This window comes from Tauraco erythrolophus, chromosome 7 (genome assembly GCF_009769465.1).
Source record: "Tauraco erythrolophus isolate bTauEry1 chromosome 7, bTauEry1.pri, whole genome shotgun sequence".
Lineage (NCBI taxonomy): Eukaryota > Metazoa > Chordata > Aves > Musophagiformes > Musophagidae > Tauraco > Tauraco erythrolophus.
This window is the reverse complement of record NC_141471.1, coordinates 7,180,468-7,207,810: the sequence shown is the minus strand read 5'-3', so window position 1 is coordinate 7,207,810 and position 27,343 is coordinate 7,180,468. Positions and strand designations below refer to the sequence as shown.

The following is a 27,343-nucleotide window of genomic DNA, read 5'->3' as shown; positions in this document are numbered from 1 at the left end:
GAAGAAGATACCTGAGGTGCTAGAGGAGGGAGCAAACTGCCATAGGTGTGGAAGGGCCATTCATAAGACCAAGAATATAGAACTTGCATTAAAGGAGGAAACTAAAAGGCTTTGGTCATTCAGCTTAGTAAAAGGAAAGCCAAGACAGGATGTGATAACACTGTATGTATGAAAACATCCTGTAAGGGGTGGGAAGGGGGTAAACACCAAGGGGGAGAATTAACTGAAGAACGACATTGGCACAAGAACAAATGGATGTAAACTCTTCCTGTATAAACTTTGAAATAGTGCTTTAACTTTCAGCATAGTTACTCTAGGAGTGAGTTTGTAGGATAGATTTCTAATGCTTTGAATTACTTCGGGATGGAGTGGGGTCACTCAGTGAAAGGAATTGTGTGGTGGCCTGTAATAAAAGACTCTGAATGCCATAGTGCAGGAGGTGAATGTTTTGCTCTACACAAGCAGTTGTATGTATCTCTCCTGCCATAGTCTTGCTTGAACTTCCGAGTGTTTTTGAGTCAGTTTCTTTCAAAAATCAAACTAAAGCAAAGAAAAAAAAAAAAACAACAAATCAACAACCCACCCACCCCCCCCCCCCCCCCCCCCCCGCCCCAAAATACCCAATGGTGCTCTGTATGGGCATTGTATGAGTTCAGAGGAAAATCAGCTTTGGGTGAAGTTGCAGTTTGTGGTATAGATAATGGGTCAATAGAAGTTCATAGATTTCATAGATTTCATAGATTTCTAGGTTGGAAAAGACCTTAGAGATCATCGAGTCCAACCATCCCTAATCCCCATTAAACCATATCCTCAAGTAGCTCATCCACCCTTTTCTTAAACACATCCAGGGATGGGGACTCAACCACTTCCCTGGGCAGCTTATTCCAGTGGCTGACAACCCTTTCAGAGAAGAAATACTTCCTAACATCCAACCTGAATCTCCCCTGACTAAGCTTATGCCCATTTCCTCTTGTTCTATCTCCCATCACTAATGTAAGAGCCCTTCCCCTAACTCCCCACCATCTTTTCTCAAGTATTTATAGGCCGTAATCAGGTCTCCCCTCAGCCTCCTCTTCTCCAGGCTAAACAGCCCCAACTCCCTCAGCCGTTCCTCATAAGTTTTATTTTCCAGCCCCTTGACCAGTTTAGTCGCCCTTCTTTGGACTCGCTCCAGGAGCTCAATATCTCTCTTAAAGCGAGGGGCCCAAAACTGGACACAATATTCCAGGTGCGGCCTCACCAGTGCCGAGTACAGGGGCAGGATCACTTCCCTGCTCCTGCTGGTCACACTATTCTTGATACACGCCAGTATCCCATTGGCCTTTTTGGCCACCTGGGCACACTGCTGGCTCATATCAAGCCGGTAGTCAACCAACACCCCCAGGTCCTTCTCCGCCAGGCAGCTCTAAACTAGGAAAATTCCAGAAAACTATCTCAATATAGTATTGAATTACTGCATTCAGCTCTGGGGTCCCCAATACAAGAAGGACATGGAACTGTTAGAACAAGTCCAGAGGAGGGCTACAAAGATGAGCTGAGGGCTGGAGCACCTCTCCTGTGAAGACAGGCTGAGAGAGTTGGGGCTGTTCAGCCTGGAGAAGAGAAGGCTCTGGGGACACCTTCTAGCAGCCTTCCAGTACCTAAAGGGGCCTACAGGAAAGCTGGAGAGGGACATTTTACAAGGTTGTTTAGTGACAGGACAAGGAACAATGGCTTTAAACTGAAAGACGGGAGATTTTGATTAGATCTAAGGAAGAAATTCTTCCCTCTGAGGGTGGTGAGGCACTGGAACAGGTTGCCCAGAGAAGTTGTAGATGCCCCGTCCCTGGAAGTGTTCAAGGCCAGGTTGGATGAGGCTTTGGGTAACCTGGTCCTGGAGGGTGTCCCTGCCCATGGCAGGGTGTCACCTGGAGGGTGTCCCTGCCCATGGCAGGGGGATTGGAACTAGATGATGTTTGAGGTCCCTTCCAACTCTAACCATTATATGATTCTATGAATGTGTGTTGGATCTCACCTGCTTTAGTTAGGAAGCTGCTAGTTCTCTTTCTGTATAGCTTCAAGCTACACCTGCCATCAGGTAAATCTCTTGGGTGGTATATTGAAACAGGTCATTCATGATCTATTAAAATGTGCGTACAGATTCATAAATTCTCATGAGAAGTAGCAATAATAGCTATTTATGAAATGTTGACATTCATAGGGAGGGAAGGAGAAGAAATGTTTAAGGGGAAAACGAGAGAAATGAAAATGTAAATACTGAATTATTAGAAGCTTCAGGTTAGGATTTTGTAAGTCGTCATTCAGGATTTGAGACCAACAGTTTATTAGACCTGAGAAAGCTGTTTCTCCAGCAAACATAGTCCAAAGTCCTTAAGACTTAAGCCTACAAATTTATTTCTTCTTTAAAGCATTATTTAAATGTTACTTTGAGTTTAGATTGTTAGTCTTCAGTAGAAGATCTCCTAAAGATCAGATACTGCCCTGTTCAGTAAGGATACAACTGTGGCTTGTGAAGATGCTGTGTATTCCTTTTGAAAATGCTTGTCTTGTGAATAATGCTTTGGTTAAGCTGCTTGTTTAGGTTTGATCTTAAACTAATTCCTAAATGACTTAAATGGCTGTCTCTGTTCTAAAGTGTGTGCAAACTGTGTACATAGTAGGACTTACGCTTGCTTTAAAGAAATAGCAGAATTCCAAATAGTTTACCGGTCTTCAAGTATAGATACTAAGGATACAGTCTGGTTTATGCTGTCACTGATCACATACCTTAAACCTTCCTTGAATTCCACTCTCCAGCTGATGGTTGCTGATACCAATATCCAGAGGCTTAATACCGTTTTTAGGTTCTTGTGTTGTGGCCTGCGTCTCGCAATCTGGGAGAGCATGCCTGCATTCCAGACGGGCGACATCTTAAATTAGATCTCTTTTGGGGATGCTTCGGGAAAAATCCTAGTGCTTGTTGTCAAGGGAAGATCTTGAACATGTTTTAGAAAATTCTTCAGGTCAACTTATTCTTTATTGTGGTGAAAATCTGAGAAGCGTTATTAGATTGCAGGCTCCAGTTGCTACATTGAGTCACAAAGCCACCATCATGTAGCTTTTCTCAAAGCAACCATCTTTAACTTTGACCAACGGTTGATTTAAGCCATAGTGAGCTGTTTCCAAAGTATTCAGCTGGGCTTCTGGTACTGTTTACCAGTTAGTCCCTAAACAAGGCAGCTTCTGCTTGTAAACAAATAAATTTCTCTGCCTGCCAGGGCAAGAAACTTCGGTTACTATAATTAGCTCTGGAATGTGAATTTTCTTAAGCTGCTCATCACTTTATTTTGTCTGCCTGAGATCTGATGTAATCATTTGCTTATCCACACTGCGAGTGGAGAGCTACAGTAAAAAAGAAGTGTTAACTTCTCTGCCCGTTTACCAGAACTTACTAACTCCACAAATAAGAAACAAAATTCAGTGCAGGATTTTGAAGTGTACTGTGAACACAAGGAAGATTGAAACACCATCTGAATCTTTCATTGTTTCAGGCAGCTATTTATATCAGTTTTCTCTTACAAGTCTTAGCTACTATTGAAGTTTGAAGAAGTGGAGATATTTAAGCCTCCAAATCAGAAAAGTGGATCTTTTGAAGTATTCTCAGGAATTAATAACCTTTTTTGTTCTTCACTAAAGCAGGATGTGCTTATGCAGTTGGGAACACTTGTCTCGTTCCACTTTTAGGACCTTTAAGGAAGGAGACTGTACAATGTCCTAAGGTTGCTTTGCTCTGTCTAACCAGCTTCTGGAATGCGTTAATAACTCTCTAATAGCTGGGGTGGGTTTTTTGTTTGCTTGGTATTTCAGTTAAGCAAACCATGCCTTTTCTTTCCTACTTTTGCTATAGCAAATCAAATTAATAACAGGGTAGTTCTTGCTCAGTAGTAGTTATGTTTAGTCATTCCCTAATTTGCACTCATCCAACTGAGTGTTCCTTTCAGATTCTGGTATTCTCTGAAAGATAATATTGGTAAACCACTTACTAATTCAGTTTGAAGTTGTCTTGAGGTTTACAGTCTTGCAACCATTTCTAACTTGTACTGCAAACTCTTTGGATCGTGTTCTGTTCCTGTTTTGAACATCACTAAGGAGAATGCTGAATAAAATAAAGCCCCGATCCTCTGAGACTCTCTTGCGATGTTTTCCCTGTGAAATATCAAACTACTGTAAAAGCTCTTCCAGAGTGACTTGTAGAAAACTAAGGACACGTAGCATGAGCTTATATGGCATTCTGCACTAGCTGATTCGCATAAGATTGGCCTAGAAGATTCGCCTTGCAAATGTTCTGACTTCGAGAAGAGTTTGAACTGGAGTTCATATATTTTTGAAAACACACAATTGTCATCCAGTCTTGCAAACCCACTGAAAAAAAAGACATCTTACTAGTTTTGCTGGGACTGCTTGTTATGCAGCTACTTTGTGGTTATTCTGCTCTATCTTTTCAACATGTAGTAGTATCCCAGCTTGCTTTGAAATCAATGTCTCAAGCATACTATGATTTTTTTTTTTTCCCCCGCCCTTTTTTTTTATCTAGTTGATCACTTCCAGTACCTAAAGGGTACAAGAAAGCTGGAGAGGGGCGTTTTGCAAGGGCGTGTAGTCATAGGTCAAGGGGTAATGGAGATTTAAACTGAAAGAGGGGAGGTTTAGATTAGATATAAGGAAGAAATTCTTCCCTCTGAGGGTGGCGAAGCAGTGCAATAGGTTGCCCAGACGAGTTGTGGATGCCCCATCCCTGGAAGTGTTCCATGCCAGGTTGGATGGGGCTTTGAGCAAGTTAGTCTAGCGGAAGGTGTCCCTGCCCATGGCAGGGGTTTGGAACTAGATGATCTTTAAGACCCCTTCCAGCCCAAACCATTCTATGATTTATCCTGAGTGAAAACTGGTTAGACTGAACTGATCTTGACAGAACCATATCGACTTTCTTCGTTGCTTTTGATGAGCTGCTTTTGTAGGTGCTTACAAATACACTGTTTTTAATAACTTACTTCAGTACATACCTAAGAGTTCTGACTGGTTTTGAATTTGTTTGGCTCTCCTTTTGACTGGTACTGTATATTCTCCTTCCTGAACTTGCGGAGTTCAGGAATGGTTGTTTTTAACTGGAGTGACTCCTGTTTACAGACGTAATAACCTGCTGTCTCTGCATCAAGCAACTCCTCGTGACAATGGGAGAAAACATCTCAATTACCTTAATGATCTAAAGTGACTGAACAGTTGCATGACTCTAGAATTCAAAAGACATACTAAAACATGTGCAAAGAAAAAAAGATGCAGCTGCAAACAATCCTGAATGTTATGTTCAGAAGTGTCTTAAGTAATTACAGGTATAATTCTTGAATTGAAATGTTTTAAGATGTGCCACAGTTTATTTTAACTTGTCACTATTATTAGAAATGGTTAACCTTTTTCCAAAGACTCGAGCAACAGGACAGTGTGCACTTACTTCTCTGTTCATTTTCATTTGCCTGCTAACGTACTCATCCTCCCCTCTTACTTTGTGTACCTCTAGACTTTCTTCCTATTTGCAGGATGAGATACAGTTAGCAGGGTAGTGTGAGCTTACACCAGTGTTGTCTCTGTGTGCTCATGCTTCTTCTTAAAATCCTATTCTTCCTGTTGTGCCCTGTGTTCGTGCTGTAATATGTAATTGAATTAATCTTGGATCACTGAAGAAGCTTCTGATACTGATCTCTAGGTACACTTCCTATCACTTCTTTGTATCAGAGTATCTTACATCTATAAACTTGCTATGATCTTTCTTTAGCTGCCAGCTCATGCATTCTTTTAGATTGGGGTGGGAAATGTTCAGTCTGCAACATCCATTTATATAGCCTGTGGCTGCATGAATAATGCTACTGTTTAACTTTAATGTGTGGTCTGCCAGGATATTTTAAAGCTCTTCGCAGCTTTCAGAAAGAAAAAAAAAAAAAATCCTGTCTCTGTCACTACATCCTCTCTTTTTGGTTCCTTAGATTTGATATCCTTTCAGCTTGTGATGGAATAGTTAACTCCTATCACTGTCATCATAATACTCCCTATGTAGTAGACTTTAAACCTGTTTTTTCCCTGTCTAAAATTGGAAGTAATCCTTTACTAGCCTTGGTTGCCATCTCTGCAACAAAGTTGTGCCAAGCATGTTCTAAAAACTTAATGAAAATTTATCTCCTGCCACTTAGAGTATGCATCCTTGTAACCATCTCTTCCCACTTTTTCCATCTTTTTTTACCACTCAGTATTACACTGTGACTGATTACATGGGTGGTTATTTTGGTGGGGTATTTTTTTTGCTGAGAAGTTTTCTCTTGAATAAACAGAAATCAAATGATACAGTATAACATCACTTCTTTTTTCTGTGCTTGCCCTTCTTAAACTGTGTTAGTATTCTTCTCCTACCAAGTCTGACATTGATTCAGCTTCTGGTGTCTTGTTTCTTGTCTGCTGTTTTCAGTGTTCTTGGCTGCTTAGCAGACAGCTCAGCAGACTGAAAAGTCATGCCCTCTTACTGCGTTATTCTGTGACCAAATTGCAGTTTCTTGTTCTTCCCTCCCGGTCCCTCAGTTCCTGTGCCTTTCACAGGATGTACCATGTACGTTTTGATTGGTGTATCATTCAAACCTATCTAAAAATATAACAAATTAGTCATATTTCTCTTATAGAAGGTAGGTTGAAGTAAAGCTGTTGCTCATGATCACAGCAACATGCTGTACACAGTGTAGTACTGGATTCCTTTTCAGAATCTGTTCCTGTCTGCCCCTTAGCTGAGAAATGCTGATTAAATCCTATTTGAACATTTGATTCCTGGAACATTGTTCTTGAAACCCCATTTCTTCATTCAGATGACTCCATTTCCCTTGAAAGTCATGTTTCAGGGGGTGGTTGTTGAGCTTGTAGGAACATCTGAGGAATAATTTGTGGTTCTTGCTATATAGTGTCACTGTTTCTGTTGGAGTAGGCAAACAATATCCATTCTGGATGCTTTTTCAGATCTATTAGAGGTGATGTGTTAATGGCTTACACTAGAATTACTACCTTCTCCTGCATTGTGAAAGTTGTGGGAGAGGTTATCAAGGAACTAATTTGGTAAGTTCAGACAGGGGGTGAACAGAAACGTTATAGCCAGTTCTGGTGACAACTTTCAGATAAAAATGCAGGTAGAAGAACAATTTACAAGGTTAATGACGTATTTTACCTGTTGTATACTCTGCCAGGGGTTATCTGTAACAGCAGGGAGAGGGGGTAACTCGCGCTGGCTTGTTTAAGTGATTAGTCACCCTGGTGTCTTCTGGCACCATTTGACACAGCTAAGCTGATCTAATGGCTAGCTGCCACAGCAAGGATGGTGTCCTTGTGCTGTATAGCTCCTAGCGTAAGGAAAGGACAGGAATAATCTGTTTGCCATATGGCTAGATATGGGAGCCAAACAGACCTGAAACTGGCACTATCAGGAAACCGATAACTTGTGACAAATTCAGCTTTTCCAGCCAGCTTGTGGAACAATTTTGTATAAATCCAGAAGCAGTGCGAGGGAGGGAATGGAACCACACAGCCAGTGCAAAAGGGATCAGGAGCTGCTGCTACTACGCCGTGCTGCTGCTTGTGCTGCTGTGGTGCCACATCTTTAGACCTGGCCTTTGGAAAGGTAGAGTTGAGTCTGTATTTGCTAACAAGGGAGTGTTGGCTGGGGATGTGAAAAAGGTCTTTTAAATTGCAGCCTAAGCCAGATGTACATGAACAACTCTCCAGTCTTGTTTTCAACTTAGACAAACACGTTATCACAGTGAGTTTTTATTTCTATGTAAACAGAAGACTTAATTGTTTTACGTGATTAAATGACACAAGAGAATAGTATAGAGTGCTTTTGCTTGTGCGACACCTTTCAATAAAGTTTATCAGTATAATTGTACCAATAAACTTCACCTAATGTATTGCTGTTGGATCAGTTCCGTAGTAAACTTTGGGATAAAAAATATCTTTTGTTTCTGACTGCAACGTTTTAATTCTCTAGCATCTGAACTGTGATATTCAACATATTACTTGACTTTTGTAAAATAGGAGCATGACTTTGAGTAACCTAAAGTACAGATATGTATATGTGCAGTATCTGAAAAGAAAATGTTTTTTCGAGTAACCAGGTTATTTAATACATGTGAGAATATCACAGAAGTACGTTTCTACTCCCTTCCTCATTTTCTTTTATCCACCATCTGAACTGGCTGAGGGGAGATGGTTATGCTAATAATAGTCAAGCTGAAATGTTGGGTGCTGCTGTAAGAAAACTCTCAGCTTTTAAAGTTGCAGAGTTTCCTAGGCTGATTCTGATTAAAAATCAGCTGGGATGTTGGAATTATTGTGTATATATGTGGTTTCTGTCTTCCTCCAAGTTATTCACCTAACTGGACAGCGGAGTGTATTTTTTTTTTTTCCACGTACTGCTGTCAGCTGTTTTTCCCTGCTTTTTAAAGGGCTTTTAAAATTTGATAATTAACTTCATAGTAAATTTAGAAATGTCAGTTATTCAAACAGTTGTTTAATTCCATAAGGATTCTTTGTGTTCTTCAAATGTTTGACAATTAGTAGAGCTACCAGCTCTCAATCTAACCATGAGGAGCAGGGGTGCTGCGGGGAGCTGCAGCGGTGTGATGGTGGTCTGTGGTGGAATTAACTCTTTAAAGGAGATGAGAGAAAACAGTCTGTGGAACCCTATGTATTCCTTTCAAATGCTCCTGGAACCATAGACGAAACTTGAAATGTGGCTGGATACTAGTGCAGAAATACAAAGAGCATAATTTAGCTATAATATAAAATATAATAGGGAAGGTCATGATTTTGTATTGTTGAAATTGGGAAGCACATACGATTGAGGATCTTGTTGTTGGGCCAGCCTGGTATGAATATAGCAGAGAGATACAGCAGTATCTGGTTTGCAGTAAACACTTCTGAGGAACTTTCTGTAGTTCTTTCATGTCACAGTATTTGGAAGCTTTTCAATACGTGTTGACCATATGTGTTACTACGTGTTCCTGTTCTCCATCTGCAGGCGCTTCTTTTTTTTTTCCTCTTCTTTTTATTCTTTTGAAGACCTTGAAATTCTGAGGGGAAAGCTACGGTAGAAAAGCGCCCTGCATGGTGGCAAAGGTATGAGTGGAACTGAAGGTACCTGTTCAGTAGATCTCTGAGGAAGTGGCTTCAATAACACTGCAGAAGTTTCCCTTTCATTTATGAGGAGTATTCAGATGATAGTTCTACCTTAAAGCTCTCTAAATAGACAATTATACTTAGTACCAAGTCCCACTGCAATCTCTGAGTCAGTATCGCTGAATAGTTAATCTGTTAAAAAAAAAAAAGGCAAGCTGTGATGTTTTTGTAAATAATATTTACTGCCTGAAATAAAGTTAAAGTGTGTCTCATGTTACAGTGAAAGGTGGGAGAATTGAAGGAAGTAAAAAATCATTTGGTCTTAAGTGAATAAGATTGGGGAGTAGAGTGGCAGAAATAAAAATAGATTGATCTTCCACTCTTTAAAGGATCTTTACCTGTAGGAATAAATAAAATGCCGATGCAAAGAAAGAATTTACTCTGTAAAGGGCTGTATGACAAGGCTCTCAACTTCAGGTGTTAAACTGTAAAAAAAATCTTGTAACATTTAAGGTGACTTCTGTTTGTGGTCTATTAAAAGTTGCAGAAAACAACACTGGGGATTTGGATTATTTTTTGCCTTTCAGCTATGACTCGAGGAGAGGGGATGCACATGGAGCATGTCCACTTCCCAAATAACTTTCAGATGAATCTTCAAGAAATAAGCTTTTGTGAGTGAACGCCCCCATGGAAATACACATTCGACCACTTTTTAGTGAACTCTTCTCCCCTGATCCTGCTGTAGATTAAGATGCTTCCTGCTGAGAATCTGCTCTGTCTGTGAGCCTACTACCTTCCAGATCATGAGCTGTAGAAAGCTGAGGTTTGGCTGGAGGCAGTGTCCTAAGTCTTGGTCTAGACCTAAGATAAGGTCCGGCAAATGTGTTCCATAAGGCTGATCTGCCTTTCCTGTGCCAGGGCAATTGTAATCGTCTAGTGCCTTTCCGTCTTCCCACTCCTTGCAAGAGCTGTTCCAGAAGCAACATGAGAAAGGCATACATCGGGCATCTGACCAAGGGAGAGGGAATGCAGTTGACAGGAATGTCAAGGATAGATGATGCTTAGCACAGTTTTGACTCCAGGAGGAGGAGGACTTGCCTGGGAAGTCTGTGATCTATGAACCTGGGTTGTAGCATGTAGTCTTTCTCCTCTGTGGTCCATCAGTGTGACATAGTTTAGGACATCTTAAGCATTATGTTAGTGTAACAGGGGCTTCTGCAAATGAGGCTTCATATGCAGATCTGATTTTTGGATACCTCAGTCACTTTCTGAAGCAGGAGCAGAGATTTTATGTCACGTCTTGTTCATGTAGTACACCTTTGTCATGTCAACATCTGAGTATGTTATTGACTTTATGGTGCAAGAATAACCGTAGCACCTCCATGTTGGGCAGATCATCACCTGTGCAGATCAGAGGTGACATGCAGAGACTTAAGTGGGATTTCTAGGTCAAGCTGAAGGGCATCTGTTCTTATCCATCCGAAGGGAGTACTCCTTTGCAGGTACTGGATAAGGCTGCAGCAGCTTAATAGTAGCCAGAAAGGATTAGCATTTATTGGAAAAAAAGTTAAGACTGGAACTAGAAAATAAATAGGTAATAAAGTAGAAATATCCTAATGGAATTTAGGGTGTTTATATTTGATTACTTGTATTTGGAGCACAGCAGTGGTTGGATACAACCAAAAGCAGCAAGTTTGCCTTCTGAAAGGTGACAGGAACTGTAAAGCAGACTGTGCCCTGTCCACTTGCGTCGTGCAGGAAAGACGGGTGTGAGCGCGCCCCTGAGAGGGGCTGAGCCTTCAGCTTGAGCCCTTTGCTCGCTGGAGCAGCTGTGTGTGCATAAAGCACATACGATACCTGTACAGAGAGTAAGGCTACAGCATCTGTGTAATAATCCCAAGTAGCTGAAGGTGTTACAAGGTTTTAAATATCATAGAATCATAGAATGGCACAGGCTGGAAGGGACCTTAGAGATCATCTAATCCAACCTCCCTGTCATGGGCAGGGACGCCTCTCCACTAGATCGGGCTACTCAAGGCTCCGTCCAACCTGGCCTTGAACACCTCCAGGGAAGGGGCATCCACAACTTCTCCAGGCAATTTATTCCAAAGTCTCACCACCCTTATACTGAAATATCCTTTCCAACAGGCGCCTGATGAAGTCATGTAGGACATATGAATTAAATCAGTGCTGCTTATGTTTTGCATGTTTAGTTAGTAACTAGTAAAGCGGTGCGTTATACTTATTTATAGTATAAGGATCTTCTGTAGAAATGAACCTCAGTTCCAGCTGGACAATTGAATCCTTGTTCAGATCCTGCTGGAATCTCCTAGCTATTTGTACAGCTGGTACACAGTGCTCACAGCTATCCCATGCTTCCGAACATTTTTAACTGTAACTTTCTAGTGTCAGTTTGGGAAGCAGTTGCTTCGTGGTGCCTCCTCTGAGCTGGAAGACAACGTAAGGTGAGGTGGCACCTAACCAATCCCATGCATCATAAGTGGGGGAGGATTGTTGAGGTCCAGTTGAAGCTGGGTTTGGAGAGTAGGAGTGTGTGGTGAGAGGAAGGTTTACAGGCACACCTTCACTGCACTGGTCAAAACAGAGTTCTTAATGTGGCCATCGTTAACAGCCATGCCTGATTAAATCTGGCAGCGTGTCCTGCTTCATAGTTACTGCGCCTGCTATTGTGGCACATCAGATTTGCATAGTTGTTGGTGAGTTGGCAAGACTGCATTGAGCAATGATGTGCTCTAAGAGTGTAATTGTTTTTCAGCTAGAAATAGTTGGCGTTTCTGTAGTTTATCAACTATTTGAGGTGTTCCTATGCTTGTTTCTACCTGTATTATACTTAATTGTGTATAAAGTCACATTGTTAAGGCCACAGACTCAATAGGAAGTACAGATTCAGAATTAGAGGACTAACTTCTGTGGATACATATACTTGTAGTAGTTTCTGGCTACTTGGTGAAGGTTTTGGAGAACCTCTGTTTCAGTCAGCATGGGAAATAGGCTTGGTCTGCAGGTGGTTCAGAACTGTTGGACTACTGTCTTGCAGCAATTGGAATGCATCTAATGAAGGAGGGAGGGGACTAAAATGGGAAGAAGTTAGTTTCGTCCTGTTCTGTAGGCTGACTATTGTAGAGTTTGTAGTGTCATAAATGTTTTGGTCACATTAGTCCAGTAAGGACTCTGATGCTACACACAGGGACTGCAGCCTTTACTTCCTAAAGACCAGAGTTCTTGGATGTCATCTAAATGTTCTGGTTTGAATGCTTAGTGTCTCATCCCCTCCCTGTTTGTGGTTTGTGTATTAAAAAAAAGAACAACAAAACAAAACCAAAAAACCCCCAACAACTCATTCTATCACAGGGTCATTAAATTCATTTTGTACAGACAGTAGCTCTTTGTGCCATTACAGAAATTAGAGGTGATAAGATGTTAGCATGTTCTGGAGTTACGCAAGGGGTTTTGTGCCCCAACTACCCTTTTTAACCTCTTCTGTATGTGCCCTTGACGAGTTAGTACCAGTGCCTCTTTGGGTTCGTCTCCTAAAGGTTGCTTCCCACCAGCACAGTCCAAGTCTGTCTGCCTAGTCTTTTCCCTATCAATGTGCTCACATGGCTTCCTAATCTCTTATCAATTTTTCCTAGCTCCTGCTATTTTTGCTTCTGGTCCTGACCTTTATAGGAACATAAATCCAACAAATTATTTTCTTTTTTTCTTCTGCTGCTTCCTCCCAGTTGGACCCTCTCTTCTGTATTTCTCGGGAATTTCTATTTCAAGTTGCTTGTGTTTCAGTGGGGAAAAGGCTTTTTTTTTAAAAAAAAAAAGAGTAATGAGAGTTGGAGATGAAGGACTTGCTTAGTACGTAGAAGAGGCTGCCTGTGTCCTAGAGTAGCCACTTGCAGGGGAAGTCCAGCTTTGATTCTGTAGAATTGGACTAAAGAAGCTGTGCTTGAGCCACTTTGTGGAAGTGACAAATAATTTGTGCAGTGCTAGATGATTTGATTTTGAGCAAATCTAGCAAATGAAGATTTTGAGTTTTTTAGCTTCCTAATAAGAAGTTCTTCCATAATCAGTAGGTATTTCAAGTTTTTTTTGTTTTTTTTTCTGTTTTTTTTTTCTTTTTTCCTCCATTCTAGAAAAGTTTTACGTATGATCAAGTTTCTGTGCATTATTACAGAGTCGAAAAGGTGCATGTCTGATGGAGAGGTTAACCTTGATCAAGTTCTAGGTACCTGCTGTACAGAATGGAGGGCCAAACTGCTTTTTGGGGAGAAAAAAAAAAGTGAACCTACTTGAGCAGATCTGAAGAATATGTGTGTGTGCATCTAAACTCTGATAAACGCAAGGTAAACTGAAGTTAACATGAACTGGTTTGCATGTCCTTGCTACAGACATGCCACACTAGAACCGTTCCAGCCAGGTGGATCCTGTTTTTATAAATAAAGTGTTGGATTCACGGTGCTGTATGTGAAGTAGGCTGAAGAGAATGGAATTGATTACGTAACTTGCCTGCTGCCTCTTTAGAAAATACAAAATTACTACCTGAAGAGTGGACTGGACAGAGATGAGATTGGAGAAATACTAATTTAAGGAGCTAGAGTGAGTCAAGCCTGACACTTCCGAAGTTTCAAACTGCCTTCCTCTGTACTTAACTAGAGTTCAGATGCATATTCCAACAGTTTGCTGTTAGAAAAACAAAATTTTTTAAATATAACTCTTCGGTACAGAAGTCCTTTCTCATCAAGGAAGAACAATGCATTTTGTCTTTGTTCTATTTAATTTGTAAGGAAAGATGAATCTGAAGTGCAAAGTGCAAAACTGTGACTGTCTGTCCAGATCTGAAAGTGTGAATTTGAGTTTTGCTTTAGGGTTGTCCTGATGCAGTGGTGTTCAGTTTATTTGGCATGTTTTTTACTGTTTGTTTGGGTTTTTTTAAGGTTACTTAAATAAAACAACATAATGTTTTTACTTACAGCACTTGAAGAATCGGAAAGTGACATTTACGTGCGATTCATGAGGTCACACAAGTGTTATGACATTGTTCCAACAAGCTCTAAGCTCGTTGTTTTCGACACTACGCTACAAGTGAGTATTCTACTTTCAGTCTGCCTTTGCTTTCCGTTCTTTTTTTTTTTTAAATGAGTGTTTCCTGAGTGTTAAATGAAATTTGATCTCTTGAAGAGAAATTCTCCCATAATGCTGTGCTTTGACTGTACAAACCCACATTTTCATCTGTATCTTTCATGTTATACTAGAGGAGGAGCTGGGAGAAGACTTCCTAGCAGAACAAGAGAGGATATAATTTGTTTTGCAGTTGGAATCACTATCTTAAAAATTTTCAGAGGAGCCCAAGCTTATATTGGCTTCTTCATGGCTATCTGAGTTTACATAAAGACACTATTTATGTAAAGATCCCTGTGCAATAGCCTAAAGAGTATCCAGGTGTTTTGAGCCTGGGAATGGTAAGACAATTTAGGACTGAGTGGTTTAATTATGCAATTATTACATTCTCCAGAAAATTTTTGTTTTCAGTTTCTCATTTTGCTTTTAATCAGTAAATTATCTGCTAGACTCTTGGCTCTGTCTGAAGAGTTTGTTTGCCAAAAGAAGGCATTAGCTGCCTGCTATAGAAACAGACTAATCTGTTCTTCAGTGTGGTAGAAAGCTGTGGCTTTCTTTTTGTTTCCTGGATTTTGAAATTGCTGGGTTTGGGCTTGCTTTGGGTTTTGTTTGTTTTGGTGTATTTTTCCTTTGAAAAGATGCTCCAATTCTGGCTTAACTAAGCCCATTAAGAAATTTTGGTCTGGAATGTACTACTCAATTAGACTTCAGCTTTCCCCTGTCAGAGGCAACCATCTAATAGACACTTAGTCCCAAAACATTTACAGAACCATCTTGCATATCAGATAATTGTGTGTAATGCTAGATTGAGTGCTGTGATCTAAAAGGTGGAAAGCCTACACTGCACAACGAGGCAAAGGAATAAGGTGGATCAAGAGCATTGCACATATATTAGTCTGTTTGTACAATGACCAACAGCATCCTTCTTGAGTTCTGCAGCATGGCTAAAAGTACTGGAGCTTCAGTTACAGCTCAGTACAAAAAAAGCAACTTTAACTTCACACTAGAGTTTTTGGATTATCCAGGCATCTTGCTAGTGAGGGAGTTCGCTTCATCTCTTGATTCTATTTAGACTCTGAGCACAATGAGGCTTCAATGTGTTGCTTCTGATACCTTGGCTGACTCCTCAAAGGTAAGTATCCTATTCGGTATCAGGATTGTGTTAAAACTTGACCGAGGCTGCGGTTAAGATTCTGCTCATGTGCCAAAGCACCTCCTGCTGCTAACTGATCTAACGTAACAGTCATCAGTGTCTCATGACAGATTATTTCCTCCTTTACGCAGAAAGCCAGACTTCTGCTGGAAACTTTTCATCCTTAAGCACCTTGGTATCAATGGAACAGACCCTTCTTTTTCCCTAGGGGTCTTCCATATACCATACTGTATGCTGGATTTTTGTAGTGAAAAGACATCTGATCTGTGCTTAGAGATGGAAAAAGCCTCTAGTGTTAGAGCTTTCAAGCACACAGACATCAATCCTACAGAGTTTAAATGTTTGTGGTGTTGATTTTCTTTGCATCTTCCAACTCTTGACTCTTTTGATACAGTCTTTCAACTGCCTCTGCTATTGCATTTCACCAGTCACATGGACTCTGATTGTGCAAGCTCTAATGAAGAGTATCTGTTATATTTAGATATAATGCTAATGAATACTTCTCCTTACTCTGTTTTGCTACATTCCTTTTCGGAAATTTCTTTGTCTCTCAGAAGCTTGCTTCTTTGAAAGGTTGATTATGTTGACTTTTTCACTGTCTCAGAGGGAAAAAGTTCTTGGTTTTCCCTTTCTTCTGCCCAAAAGAAAAAATGACTTTCAACTCTGGACTACAGAATTCAGACTCCTATAACCTGAAAGGTCAAATTTGGGATGGTAGTGCATGCTGTCACTCTTTCAGATCTTCTCAAGGACTATTAGCTTCCTTTATGATTCCAGGGGATATTTATTCTTACACTATGAGATAATCTGTTGGGAGTTTGTACGTGGCACAGAATCATAGAATGGTTGGGGTTGGAAGGGACCTCAAACATCAACCAGTTCCAACCTTCCTGCCATGGACAGGGACACCCTCCACTACACCAGGTTGCTCAAAGCCTCATCCAACCTGGCCTTGAACACTTCCAGAGATGGGGCATCCACAACTTCTCTGGGCAACCTGTTCCAGTGCCTCACCACCCTCAATGTAAAAAATTTCTTCCTTATAAGAACAACCACAACCTGTTGAGTTCTCAGCTGTCAGTATTTACCTGGATCAAAGACTTGAGCTCGGTCACTGTTGCAATTGGAAAGATCTATTTTCTTTATTCCGTGAGCCGGTTAATCTTGGTGCCATTGGGGCAGACCACCCATTCCTTTTGGATTCCCCAGATCTCTTGATGAATTACATAAAATCATGCCAGACACCAGCTTTCATTGTTGGAGCTGTGTTTTCACCAACACTGCACCAAAATCCCTGTCTTATTCATGATCCCTAATGATGGTCATGGATTACAACTGGAGAAGAACAAGGCATGCCTTGGCCTATGATCATGGGATCATATTCTCAGTCTGCTTCTCCAGGTGTTTGAAAGCAGAGGTGGTAGAAGGGGAGTCTTTTTAGTTATTTATTCAGACTCTAGTATATGACAAATGTGAACCATACCTTGAACCTGGATTACTGGTCAGGAGATTTTTTTCTCCAAACTGCATTTTTTTGACTTTGCACCGTTACATTTAATCTCAGTTGCATTATTCTTAATTTATGAAAGTCATAATGTTATTTTAAAGCAGTAGTCCTCTTCCAGTATTGGTGCTGTCTTCCAACTTCACAGGTTTCTCGCTAGTAAATTACAGAGTTATTTAAGAAAACATTGAGCAGGTTGATCTGAATGCTTATCCTGTGCCACACTGCTAGGAGGTCTTCAAAATACTTCTTTCTGTGTTTTCCTAGCACTTTGTATTAATGTTTCGCCTTCATCTTCAAAATCACGTTATATTTCTTCAGCTTGATCAGTCTGGCTGGTGCGCATACATGTCTGGAATATAAAAATAGAATAGCTTTTTTTAAAACAGCTGACTAAGTATGCAGTGGAGAATGTACCTAAAGTGTTCTTTGTGTTTTAATTTTTAATATATACACTACTTCTTTTCCAGTACCTCAGGACTTTGTGTCAGTTCTCATTCTGAAAGCATAGTACATGGCTTTGAAACATGCAGTGCCCATGAATCTTCTCAAAGTGAGAGGATTTTGCAGATACTTGTCTCTCTTGGGTCTGTTTCACTCCTACCTAAATCACTGTTTCTCCTAATTTAAAAAACAAACAAATGAGCCTGGTGCCTTGAAAAAGGCATTTGAATATTTGAATTCAGGTTTTCAGTAGTGCTAGAGCTAAACCAGAATATATAAGGGCTTACTTTTTACCTCTCTTGGTGTAAAGTAGTAGCAATCAGTGGAAGAAGGAGGAAAAACTGGAACTACGTATTTTTCTAATGGCATCCTTTGAAAGACTGCTGTTGGATTTTTGACTACAAGATCCTATCTCCCTCTACTGGTCGGCAATCACAGGATATCAAATGTTTCTACTCTGAAAAATGATCCATGAGATATTGTGGAAAGTATTCTAAAACTGCTGTTAGCCGTGGGAATACTGGAGATGTTAACTTATATAATGTGGCACAGGTCATACCGTTGAAGCAACTTCTGTTCATAAAAGTAAATGTTTAGTCTCGATGTCTTTGAGGGATTTAGTGTAAAGATTTGTATGGAATCTTGTTTTCACCCTGAATAAGACAAGACATGGTAAGGTGTCACTACACTGGAGACAGAAAGGCGGCCTTTATTAGCTGCTATTGCTGCTTTTTAAGAGCAGGAATGGGCTGACAGCCTCTTCAGACCTGCTTCTTCATCAGTCATGAAGCATGGGGGCCTCTCAGTCCCAGCAGCTACCAAACACCTTGCTGCTTCTTCTGCTGGCACATCAGGCTGGTCTTGTGTCTCAAGAGGACACCTGTGCAACTGGCAGCTGGGCTGGACTGTTGTGAAAGCAGTCATATACCTCACGCCCCTCCGTGAGGCATCGGATCGTGTGATAAGGGAGAAGCATGCTGTGTTTCAGCTGGAGAGTGTGGCGCTTGGCACAGGCTTGAGCAACATCTACACTAAATAAATAAAATGTTCTGAGCCAAGGTCTGTTTACCTGCCTGAGGCCAACTGGCACAGCTCAGCTTGCCTTAGTATGGCTTAGTTTATATTCCCCCAACGCAGAGCGTGCATCTAGTCTGCCCACCTGAAAAGGTCTCTGGGCTGCACTGAACCCTGAGAAGTGGCAGATGCTGTCTGAGGGAGTGCTGGCTGGCACGGTTCTCTTGATTTAAACCCACAGTGGAGTGTTCCTTCACCCTTTTAGTTTACTAATACAGATGTAACCTGTAAGTATTTGCTCCTCATAAATATTTATAGGGTCATATTGAACTCCACTTCAGTGATGTGGCTTTCCCCTGCCTGTGACCCATGAATACTCCTCGTCTGTGACAAGCTCCAGCCTTTTGCTTTTCCCAGAGAAGATGCTATCTTTACTTGATGCAAATTAAATAAACTTTTAAAAGCCTGATCTGACCAGAAAGGGAGTCAAGAGACAATTAGATGTTATGAGCTGTCCTGTGAAGTTTGGAAATTTGACTCTGGATGGTGGGGAAACTAGGCAAGTTGTAACAGTGTGCAGCTCACAGCGGATAAACTGTCTTTCTATCTCTTGCACATCTCCCAAGATGCAAACAATAGGAGAACAAACACTTCACAGCCCCTTTGAGGGGGTGAGGAGAGTTCCCCCTGAAGGGCCACTCTGTGAATGCTCATTCACTTATTGTTCGTCTTCATTGTCATTTTTCAATAAATGGATCCGGATTATCTTTATAATAGTGTCCAGGAAAACACTTGAGCTGAGTGCAGATTTACTGGTTACCAGCTTGTGTCTGCAGAGGCACAGTATTTGAGTACTCTGCAAGTGTTGATGCATTTGATGTGGCAATGATTTGGGGAAATTGTGTGACATCCAGATCTGCCTTTACTTTTTGTTGGTTTTAACTTGTCAAGCACACACAGTGATGCAGCAATCTGATCTGTTCCTTTGAAACTGATATTAATGCTTTGAAGGAAAATGGGAGTTTTTAGTAATTCCTGTGTTAAATTGAAATATCGACAAAATACAGCACTCTTTTCACATTCTATCAGTCAGATTACTCTCCTCTACTAGTACTGTCATAATCTACTAATGTGATTTCACTTTTTTCCCTTTTTACTGCATACATTTGACTTTGCGATATTTTTCTTTAGAGACCAATGGATTCCACCCCCCCTCCCCATCCTGAACTCTATTTGAATTTTTAAAGGAAATGGCTCTTGCCTAGCTTATAGCAGTCTCTGAAGCTTAGCTCTGTAAGCTTTCTTAAGGCCAGATTTTTGTCTCGCCTTCGAACACGTTTATTACTTAATTTGTTTTGGCTTTGCCCAGCCTACATAAAGATGAGAAGGATTAGCTTATTTCGTAGCGCAGAGCAATTAACGCTCCAAGATGTATGTAAAAGCCAAGTGTGAGACAGGGACTTCCCTGCTCTGTGTCAAGCAGAAATCTGCAGTCCCCAAAATGGTGTGTTAACAAGTGTAGTGGCTGTCTTGTGAAGTTTGTATAAGCTCTTGTGGGGCGAAAAGCTCTGTATAACCTTTGGCTAAACTTCTAACCTGTCAAAAGTAAAATTATGTTTTAATACTCAAACTTATGTAGCTTTTGCTCACCATCAACTTGAAGCTGTTTAATTTAAAGTACTTGTCCAGCACTTCTTCATATGCTAATAAAAATCATGTTTATGTTGAAACAGTAATCAAAACAAACTTTCAGAATCCTAAAGACTTTCTTCCTTTTATATCCTGAAGAAATCTTGGACGATTATGTGACTTGAAAGTGAGATTATTTAACCTTTCTGTTAAATGAAATTATCTAAATTGGTCATGTTGTTAGCACTAATGTAGGCTTTTGTCTGTAAATGTGACACGCTAGTAAAAGTTCAAATATTTTTTTTATACCACATAGCTAGAAAAATATTTGGAACGATCTTCTGGAAACTGCTTTAGTGGTTTAACAAACTGGAAGTAAATATAATTTCTGCAGAACGTGCAATGGATTCCGCATTAGAAGAGTGGCAGAGGATTCGTATTTCTCTTCCTTGTGCTGACTCTCTTCAGTAAATGGATTTATTATTCTCGCTCCCTCCAGGTCATTCTTGACTGGGGTGTTGCCTCTCTCCAAGGTAATGAGATAGACCAGGCTTCCAGGAAGAATGCTCTAGAATCCTTTGCTTCCAGAAACACAACACAGACTCTGGGTCTGCTGTCGCAACAGAGTTCTCGCAGCTTTACAAAGGATTGACTGCTGTTCCTTAATTGGCTTTGAGGTTTTTCCTCTTCGAAGCTGCTAAATTTAAACTAATATACTGTCTGTGTTTGAGGAGTGTGAACACCCCTCCTTGCTTACCCATCCTGCAGAACTCTAAGAGAATAATGTCATTTAGCTTCTAACTGGCATGTGGGCTGAGGCAGTTGAGCAGACCACATAAAGCTCCCTTCATGGAGATAAGGCTGGAATTGGCCATGTAATACGGGAAGACTCTTGTTCAGAGCGGCTTCTGTTGCTAGTACGCAGCAAGCATCGGAGCTTCATTCCTGCATTCATTCCTAGATCTTGGAGGAAGATAATATGAATTCATTGTACCAATTAAGCAGAATTTTTTTTTGTCTACACAGGGTGTAAGTAAGGTGTTTGTGCTTGGCTGAGCAAAAGTCATTCATCATTCTTTTTGCCTTCCCTGCCCCACCACCGCTTTTTCTGGTAAAATCTTAATCTGTGGGAGAACTGAGGTACCCTTCCCAATGCAGCTGGTCCCAGTGGCTCTGCCTGTGAGGCTTACCTAATGTCTTACTCGTACCCCGCTGTGGCATGAAATCTAGCAACAGAAATTCTGACTTGAAGTGATTTTTAAAAAATTTTATTTTATTTTTTTCCCCCAGAAAACAGAGCTGTGCAACTTTTTTTTTACTAGAATGCTTAGGTTCCCCTCAAACAGCAGGTGGAAGTAAGTATCAGCAGAGTCCGTCATTGAGATGGAATAACGGAGTAGACTGTAATTGTAGACCAGCAGCTCTCTAGAAGAGATCCTGATGAAATCAACACTTGGGTGGTGTTGGAGGGAGGAGGAGAACCCTTATCTGCCAGCTACAATATGGGCATGTTGACATGGAGTCTCAGTTAAGGTCTTGGTCTGATGTCTCCAGTTGCATTGGGACCTTTTCATGTGAATGTGGTGTGGGAAGATTTCTGCATGTGGACATAGCACCTGCTCTCTGGGAAGAAATGTAGAATATGTGCCTGCATATCTTAACTTGAGGATAAGACACTACCTGTTGTTTCTGGGGTTTGGCTTGGGTCTAAACAGTATTACTACATCAGCTCTTAAATTTTACTAAGCACTCTATAGCCATTAGTAGTGCATCAACTACCAGGAGTGTTCCCTTTCCCGTGAATGGAGAAGACAACTGACTTCTGATCTAGTTTCATGTAAGTTTTCTAAAATTCCACATGAGCTAGAGGAGCTGCTTGTGGATGATTGTTGGTTGGATTTTTTTCAGATGTTAAAGCAAATGTAGCCTCTTAGTTAATAATGGATTTGTCCAATTTTTCTCTACTTTACTTGAGGATGTGATAAAGTATATGAGGAAATTCTTCTCTTCAAGACCTGCTTGACCCTTGCCCTAGGCAACAGTCTATTATAAAGTCCTTTTGTAGCCTTTTTTAAAGGCGTAGTCCTTCAAGAAGGAAATGCTTCTACCAAGTTCATAGCCCAAAGAGGAAAATAATTGGAAAATAAACTTGAGTGCAACAGCCATCGTGCTGAGATAGTTGGTTGTAGTCTTGCAGTACTTTAGTCCCTTCAGACAAGCCAAATCATAAAAACACAGAACTATATACATGCACTACAAAAGAAGTTTTAAACTTTTCAAAATAGCTCTTTTACAGTACTGTAGTTTTCTGTAACTTAAAAAGATAATCTGGATTGGACACTACAGCTTTATTTGAAGGGGGGGAAAACAGGAATTACAAGTTAATGTTTAATATCCTTCCCAGTGTTTTGTTGGCCACTTTTTTAGAAACATAAAGACAGAGCAATTAATGATCCCCTAAAAAGAGGGCACTTCCTCTGAGAACTTTAACTGTTTCCTGATTGTAGGTGTCATCCCTAGATTACAAGTCAGGAGAAGTGTTTTTCAGTTTTCTCTTGACCGCTTGGAAAGCTGATGCGGAAGTTCTCTGGAAAATTGGTCCACCTCCCTGAAATTTCTTTGCTTAAGGTCTTGTGTTTGGGAAGAATTACCTTCTCCTCAATTGAAGATGTTGAAATATCATTGCCATCTGGGTGTGAGTTGCTTCAAAGCAAAAATGTGTGACGTGTTTAGAGAATATTTGGCTTGTACTGCTTTTGTATGTATTACCACGGTGATGATCATGGAATCTGAGGATGAGTGCTGATAGTTAACAAAAAATTTTCAGGTCATAGAAGTAAATCCTTTGAAGATGATGTTCACGGTGTGGAAGAGGAGGGTTGCCGAAAGAGCTTTCTGTGCCAAAGTTGTGTTTTCAACTCAGTATTGTATTTTTTCTGTGTTCCCAAATACTGTATCGCAAGCCACTGCTCAGGTGAAAATTGTCTTCTCCAGTGGACCGTATTACATTTCGTGGGATCTGAAGACTTTCAGTAGAGGCTGAGAGTGAATAAAGGAGAAAAAGACAGTGCAAGCACCTCCAGTCATTGTTGAGTATTTTCCAGATAAGAAGAGATAATAACTTGCTGGACCTGAGAGGGGGCTTGTACCCTGTTTGATGCTGCGTTAGTGTGGTTCAAGTAGTTAGTTACCTTGTTTTGCTTCTTCTCTGGCTGCTTTGTCAAGCAAGTACACAAAGCCAGTGATTAATTGCTTGTATGAGATGCCTTACAGCCTCTGGTACAGAAGCAGCACTGCCTGAAATCCTAGTGATGTGAGGGAGCAGCAGGGGAGACATGTTACAAACCTGTCTTACTGCAGCTCGATCATCAGGCTTGCCTCTCCTTCATGCCAAGTAGTTGAGACTCTTCTTCCCTCCCCCCCTCGCTTGGAGATCTGCCAAGATTTGGGCAGCCAGAGAACTTGCCGTGCTACTTAAACATAGTCCTGTTTATGTTGGGCTAGAAACTGTTGTCCCATTCCTTATGTTTTGACATCAAAAGCATTTGAGAGGCAGTCAGCTCTTAAACACGTTTAGGCCAAGGGAGTAAGTTGTAGGTTGCCCAGTTTTTATGCAGTATGAAGGTCACAGCAGAGGCCTGATGGTTTTCCTGTTACAACAAAGACCAGTTATTCAGCTTCTGGTCTTCTTACTTGGTAAGGACTATTGAAATGCAAGTGTTTAGCATCTAAGAGGGAAGTCTCGGGGTAACTTTTTTCCTTGTGCCTTCTTACTCTAACAGTGAGAACAAAGACTGTATTCTAGAGCGACTTTGTCATATTGTGAAGATATATATGATCTTATCCTTGGAAAAGGGAAAACTTTTCCCTTTTGCAAGGGAGACATTGGGAAGGCACACCATGCCCTGCTGTTTCATACTTAGAGCGTGTGAGTCTATGGGTATGTGAGTTTAACCTTCTGTGGTGGTACTACAGCTGTTCTCACCCAATTTGCTAAGACTAAATGCCTTCCTCTTGCAAGTGTCTTTCAACTAGATATTAATGTTTGTATTTTGTTATGCTAGGAAGGGTTATTGTTTCTCAGTGATTGCCTGAAAGATTTGGGTTTGATACTGTGGTTCACGTGAATTTTTGGAGGTATATGTTCCCTCTAAGCTTTGTAGCCCTTAAAAATCATTGTGAGATAAGACTCGGAACTAGTCAGCTTTCACTAGTCAGTGAAAATGACGATGAATGTTCTAGCTCACCTTCAAGCATCCATCACCCAGGAATCAGAGATGATAAAAGTGTCGAGGATCAGCTGGGTCTGATGCTGCTTTTATGGGAGTCCTGTCTGACCTAAATTAGTTTGTTCTTTTATTCAGCATATTCACAATTGGTGTAATGAGTTTCTGTAGTAAGAAAAACTTGTTCTTGTTCTGCTAACTGTAATGTAGTAGCACCTATTGTTGAGATGGTCTATGATACATCTAGGATTTCAGTTGCTGTGTTCTTTTGTTATAACATGACCCTTAAGGGGCAGAATGCTGGAGAAGACAAGTAGTCACATAGTGGTATTCTTCATCTAATTGTAAATGTCTAGACATCTTATAGTCAGTGAGAGAGGAAATGGCGTCTGTGGGATACAACTTAATCTCCATCTAATCTCAGGGTGATGAGTCATGTTGCAGAAATAGCTGTTTTCCCCCAGCTGGCTATGAAGAGGTGCAGTGAATATGTAAGGTCACCATATATTTCATAACACCCTCTAAATCTGGGTAGATAAATCCCATTCTTAATGATTCATTGTGTTTGTCAGGACCACTACATGGTTAATAACCACAAAAGTGCTTTGTTTAAAGAGTGTTTGTACATGGTGTTGTACAGCAGCAATCTATGGGATCTGGCTGAAGAACAATGGTTTTGTGAAGGTCAGGCTAGTCCACAGTCAAGATCAGAGGAACAATGCTGGTGGGGTCGAGAATTAACAACGCTGTTGGAGGTCTAAAGATGGGGCATGGTAGAAATCTTCAAAGGCTACAAACTATTTAGAATCATTCTATGATTCTATGAAAGGAAGGTCCTTGTGAGTATTTTCTGCGTGAACATCACTGAAACATCGAAATGTGCTGGGCAGAAGCCCAGCTCCACACCCCAGTGCTTTGGCTGGCCACCAAGCAGTACTTTGGGCAACTGAAATGGGTAAACCACAGAAACTAAAGGAAGGTGTGAGTGGATGAGTGTACATTTGTGCTTGCAAGCAGTCTTACCACATAAGAATGAAGTTCTTTTTTTGCTTTGTAATTTCCTTACTTAAATAAGAGACAAGTATTAAGAACTGATGGCATTGTTGTTTTATTTGAAAGGTAACTGCAAAACACTTTCTGCTATGAAACTGAAGAAAACAATAGGAACGTCACTTAAGCTGTGGTCTAGGATGACAGTCTAGAGGGATGAGTTTAAGTATTTCTTTGCTAAACTTTGATTTATTACGTCAAATGTTTAATATCCTAATACCCAAGCTGAACTCATTTGTCTTTTATGAAGAATTCAAGTCTGAGCTATCTTAGTAGCTCTATCTGTTCAGCAGCCCTCAGTTTTTCCAAAATCTGTCTTTTAAAGTTAGACAAGATGGCATCTAAGAAGATTATTGAGATTCTTAGAGACACATAGCTTGCAAATAAATCAAAAAGAATCAGGGCAAGAACCGATCCTTTGAGGAAACTTTCTTTTCCTTCTGGGTTGTCTACAAGCTCAGCTTGTTGCGTAGTATATCTTTGGAATTGTCTCTCTTGAAGTGTCATTCCTGAATCTAAAAGAATACCTCGATTTTACCATCTTGTCCTTCTGAACATTGTGCTAGGTCGTGTTCTTTGATGCAACTGTGTCTGAGAAAGAAGTAGTAGCAAGAATTTGAAAGTTGCCTGAAGCGTTATAATTGGCTCTCCGCATCTTTTCTGCTGTGGGCATGCTTCTTCTGTAGATTATCAATTAGAGTTGTAAACTTGCTTGAGGAGTTCTGTTGCACAGTCACTATCTGGAAGAAAGCTATTTTCCCCTGGTTTTAATAGATCAGCTGTTACCTTACTGCTTGAAGATCTGGTTCTTGTGGAAGACTTGGGACAGAAGTTGACAGTGACCGTTAACTCATGTGATAGCTGTTCTTTTGGAAAGATATCAAAGCTGAAGGCGCTCAGTTTCAGGCAGTTTGAGTGTACTTCACTCTTTTTTGAGGAAGAACGGTTAGAGCTTTGCCCCAAGGTGGAGTTAGTCTGTGAGAACTCACTTCTGTCACGTATCCGCTCCCCAAATAGCTCACTGCTGTTGGCTTTCGCTGCCTTAACGCTAAGTGTGATGCTGGTATATGGGAAGACTTCCTGAGTCTGCCTGGAGGGTTTCTTGGTGGTTTCAGTCATCCTTATGAGCTGGTAGATTTGGTAGTGTTTGTGACTTAGCCCTGTGTGAGCGAAGTGGCTGAATACCTCTGGGACATTTCTGTTAACCATTTTCTAGATGGTCTGGTGTGTATCTTGCAGCCTTATTTGCGATTTTGGGTGGGTTTTTTTCCCCCCCCCGTACGGCTTCTTCAGTTTTAGTGCAGTTTAGGAGTGGTCGTTGTTACGCAGATCGTTACTTCTGTTCACGGATGATATGGCAGAAGCATCTGTAGAGTCAGGAGGCAGCTCCAAGAACTCATCTGCTGAGGTCAGGAGAATAGATTTGCTTCTCATGGTCAGAGAGCGAGCAGTTGGGCTGCGCAGAGGTCACAAGAAATGTGGATTGCTTCAGAAGTCTAACCTTAAAGATTGGAGTTCACGGACATTAGGATAACACCAGGTGTTGGAAACACTGCGAATCGCTGAACTGTAGACAGAGGTGATGTGTCCTGGTGCAGAGTAGAAGTCGTACTAACTTAGAAATTTAAACTGCTGCCTTGTAACACTAAGTGGAGTCCAAGTGGAGGTTCTATCAAATGTCATAGGACACTATCTCTCTTTGCGAACTTTTCCAAGAAAGTTGTAGCTAACAATGGCTGACTTGTTTGTTTGATTGTTTGCCCCTACTTTTTTGGATGCTCATTCCACTGACTGTGAAGCCCTTTCATTCCTGACTCTGTTGTGGAGAGGAGCCCCTTGGCACGTAATTTAAAGTAGACACTAAAGATACCACCGTGTAATCGTGGTCTGTTCAGATGGCAATTGTCAGGCAATTGCAATTGCCACTTCTGTGTTATTTGGACCAAGGACCAGTTTCATGAATGTAGGGATATAGACTGGCTGTGTCCTGGTTTTGTGCCAGGACAAGAACCATCA

At 40.8% G+C, this 27,343-nt stretch overlaps 1 protein-coding gene across 4 annotated transcripts in view; it reads left to right on the top strand.

Moving 5' to 3' along the window:
• Positions 1-27,343, top strand: part of PRKAG2 (protein kinase AMP-activated non-catalytic subunit gamma 2) — a 159,619-nt gene that overhangs the window by 116,420 nt on the left and 15,856 nt on the right. For 3 of the 4 annotated variants that reach the window (XM_086615057.1, XM_086615055.1, XM_086615056.1), the window contains one exon: positions 14,162-14,271. In XM_086615057.1, the coding sequence (XP_086471183.1) occupies positions 14,162-14,271 (110 nt within the window). Of the gene's footprint in view, positions 1-9,169; positions 9,178-14,161; positions 14,272-27,343 lie in introns of those variants that run through there. The other variant, XM_086615058.1, reaches the window with a different exon arrangement.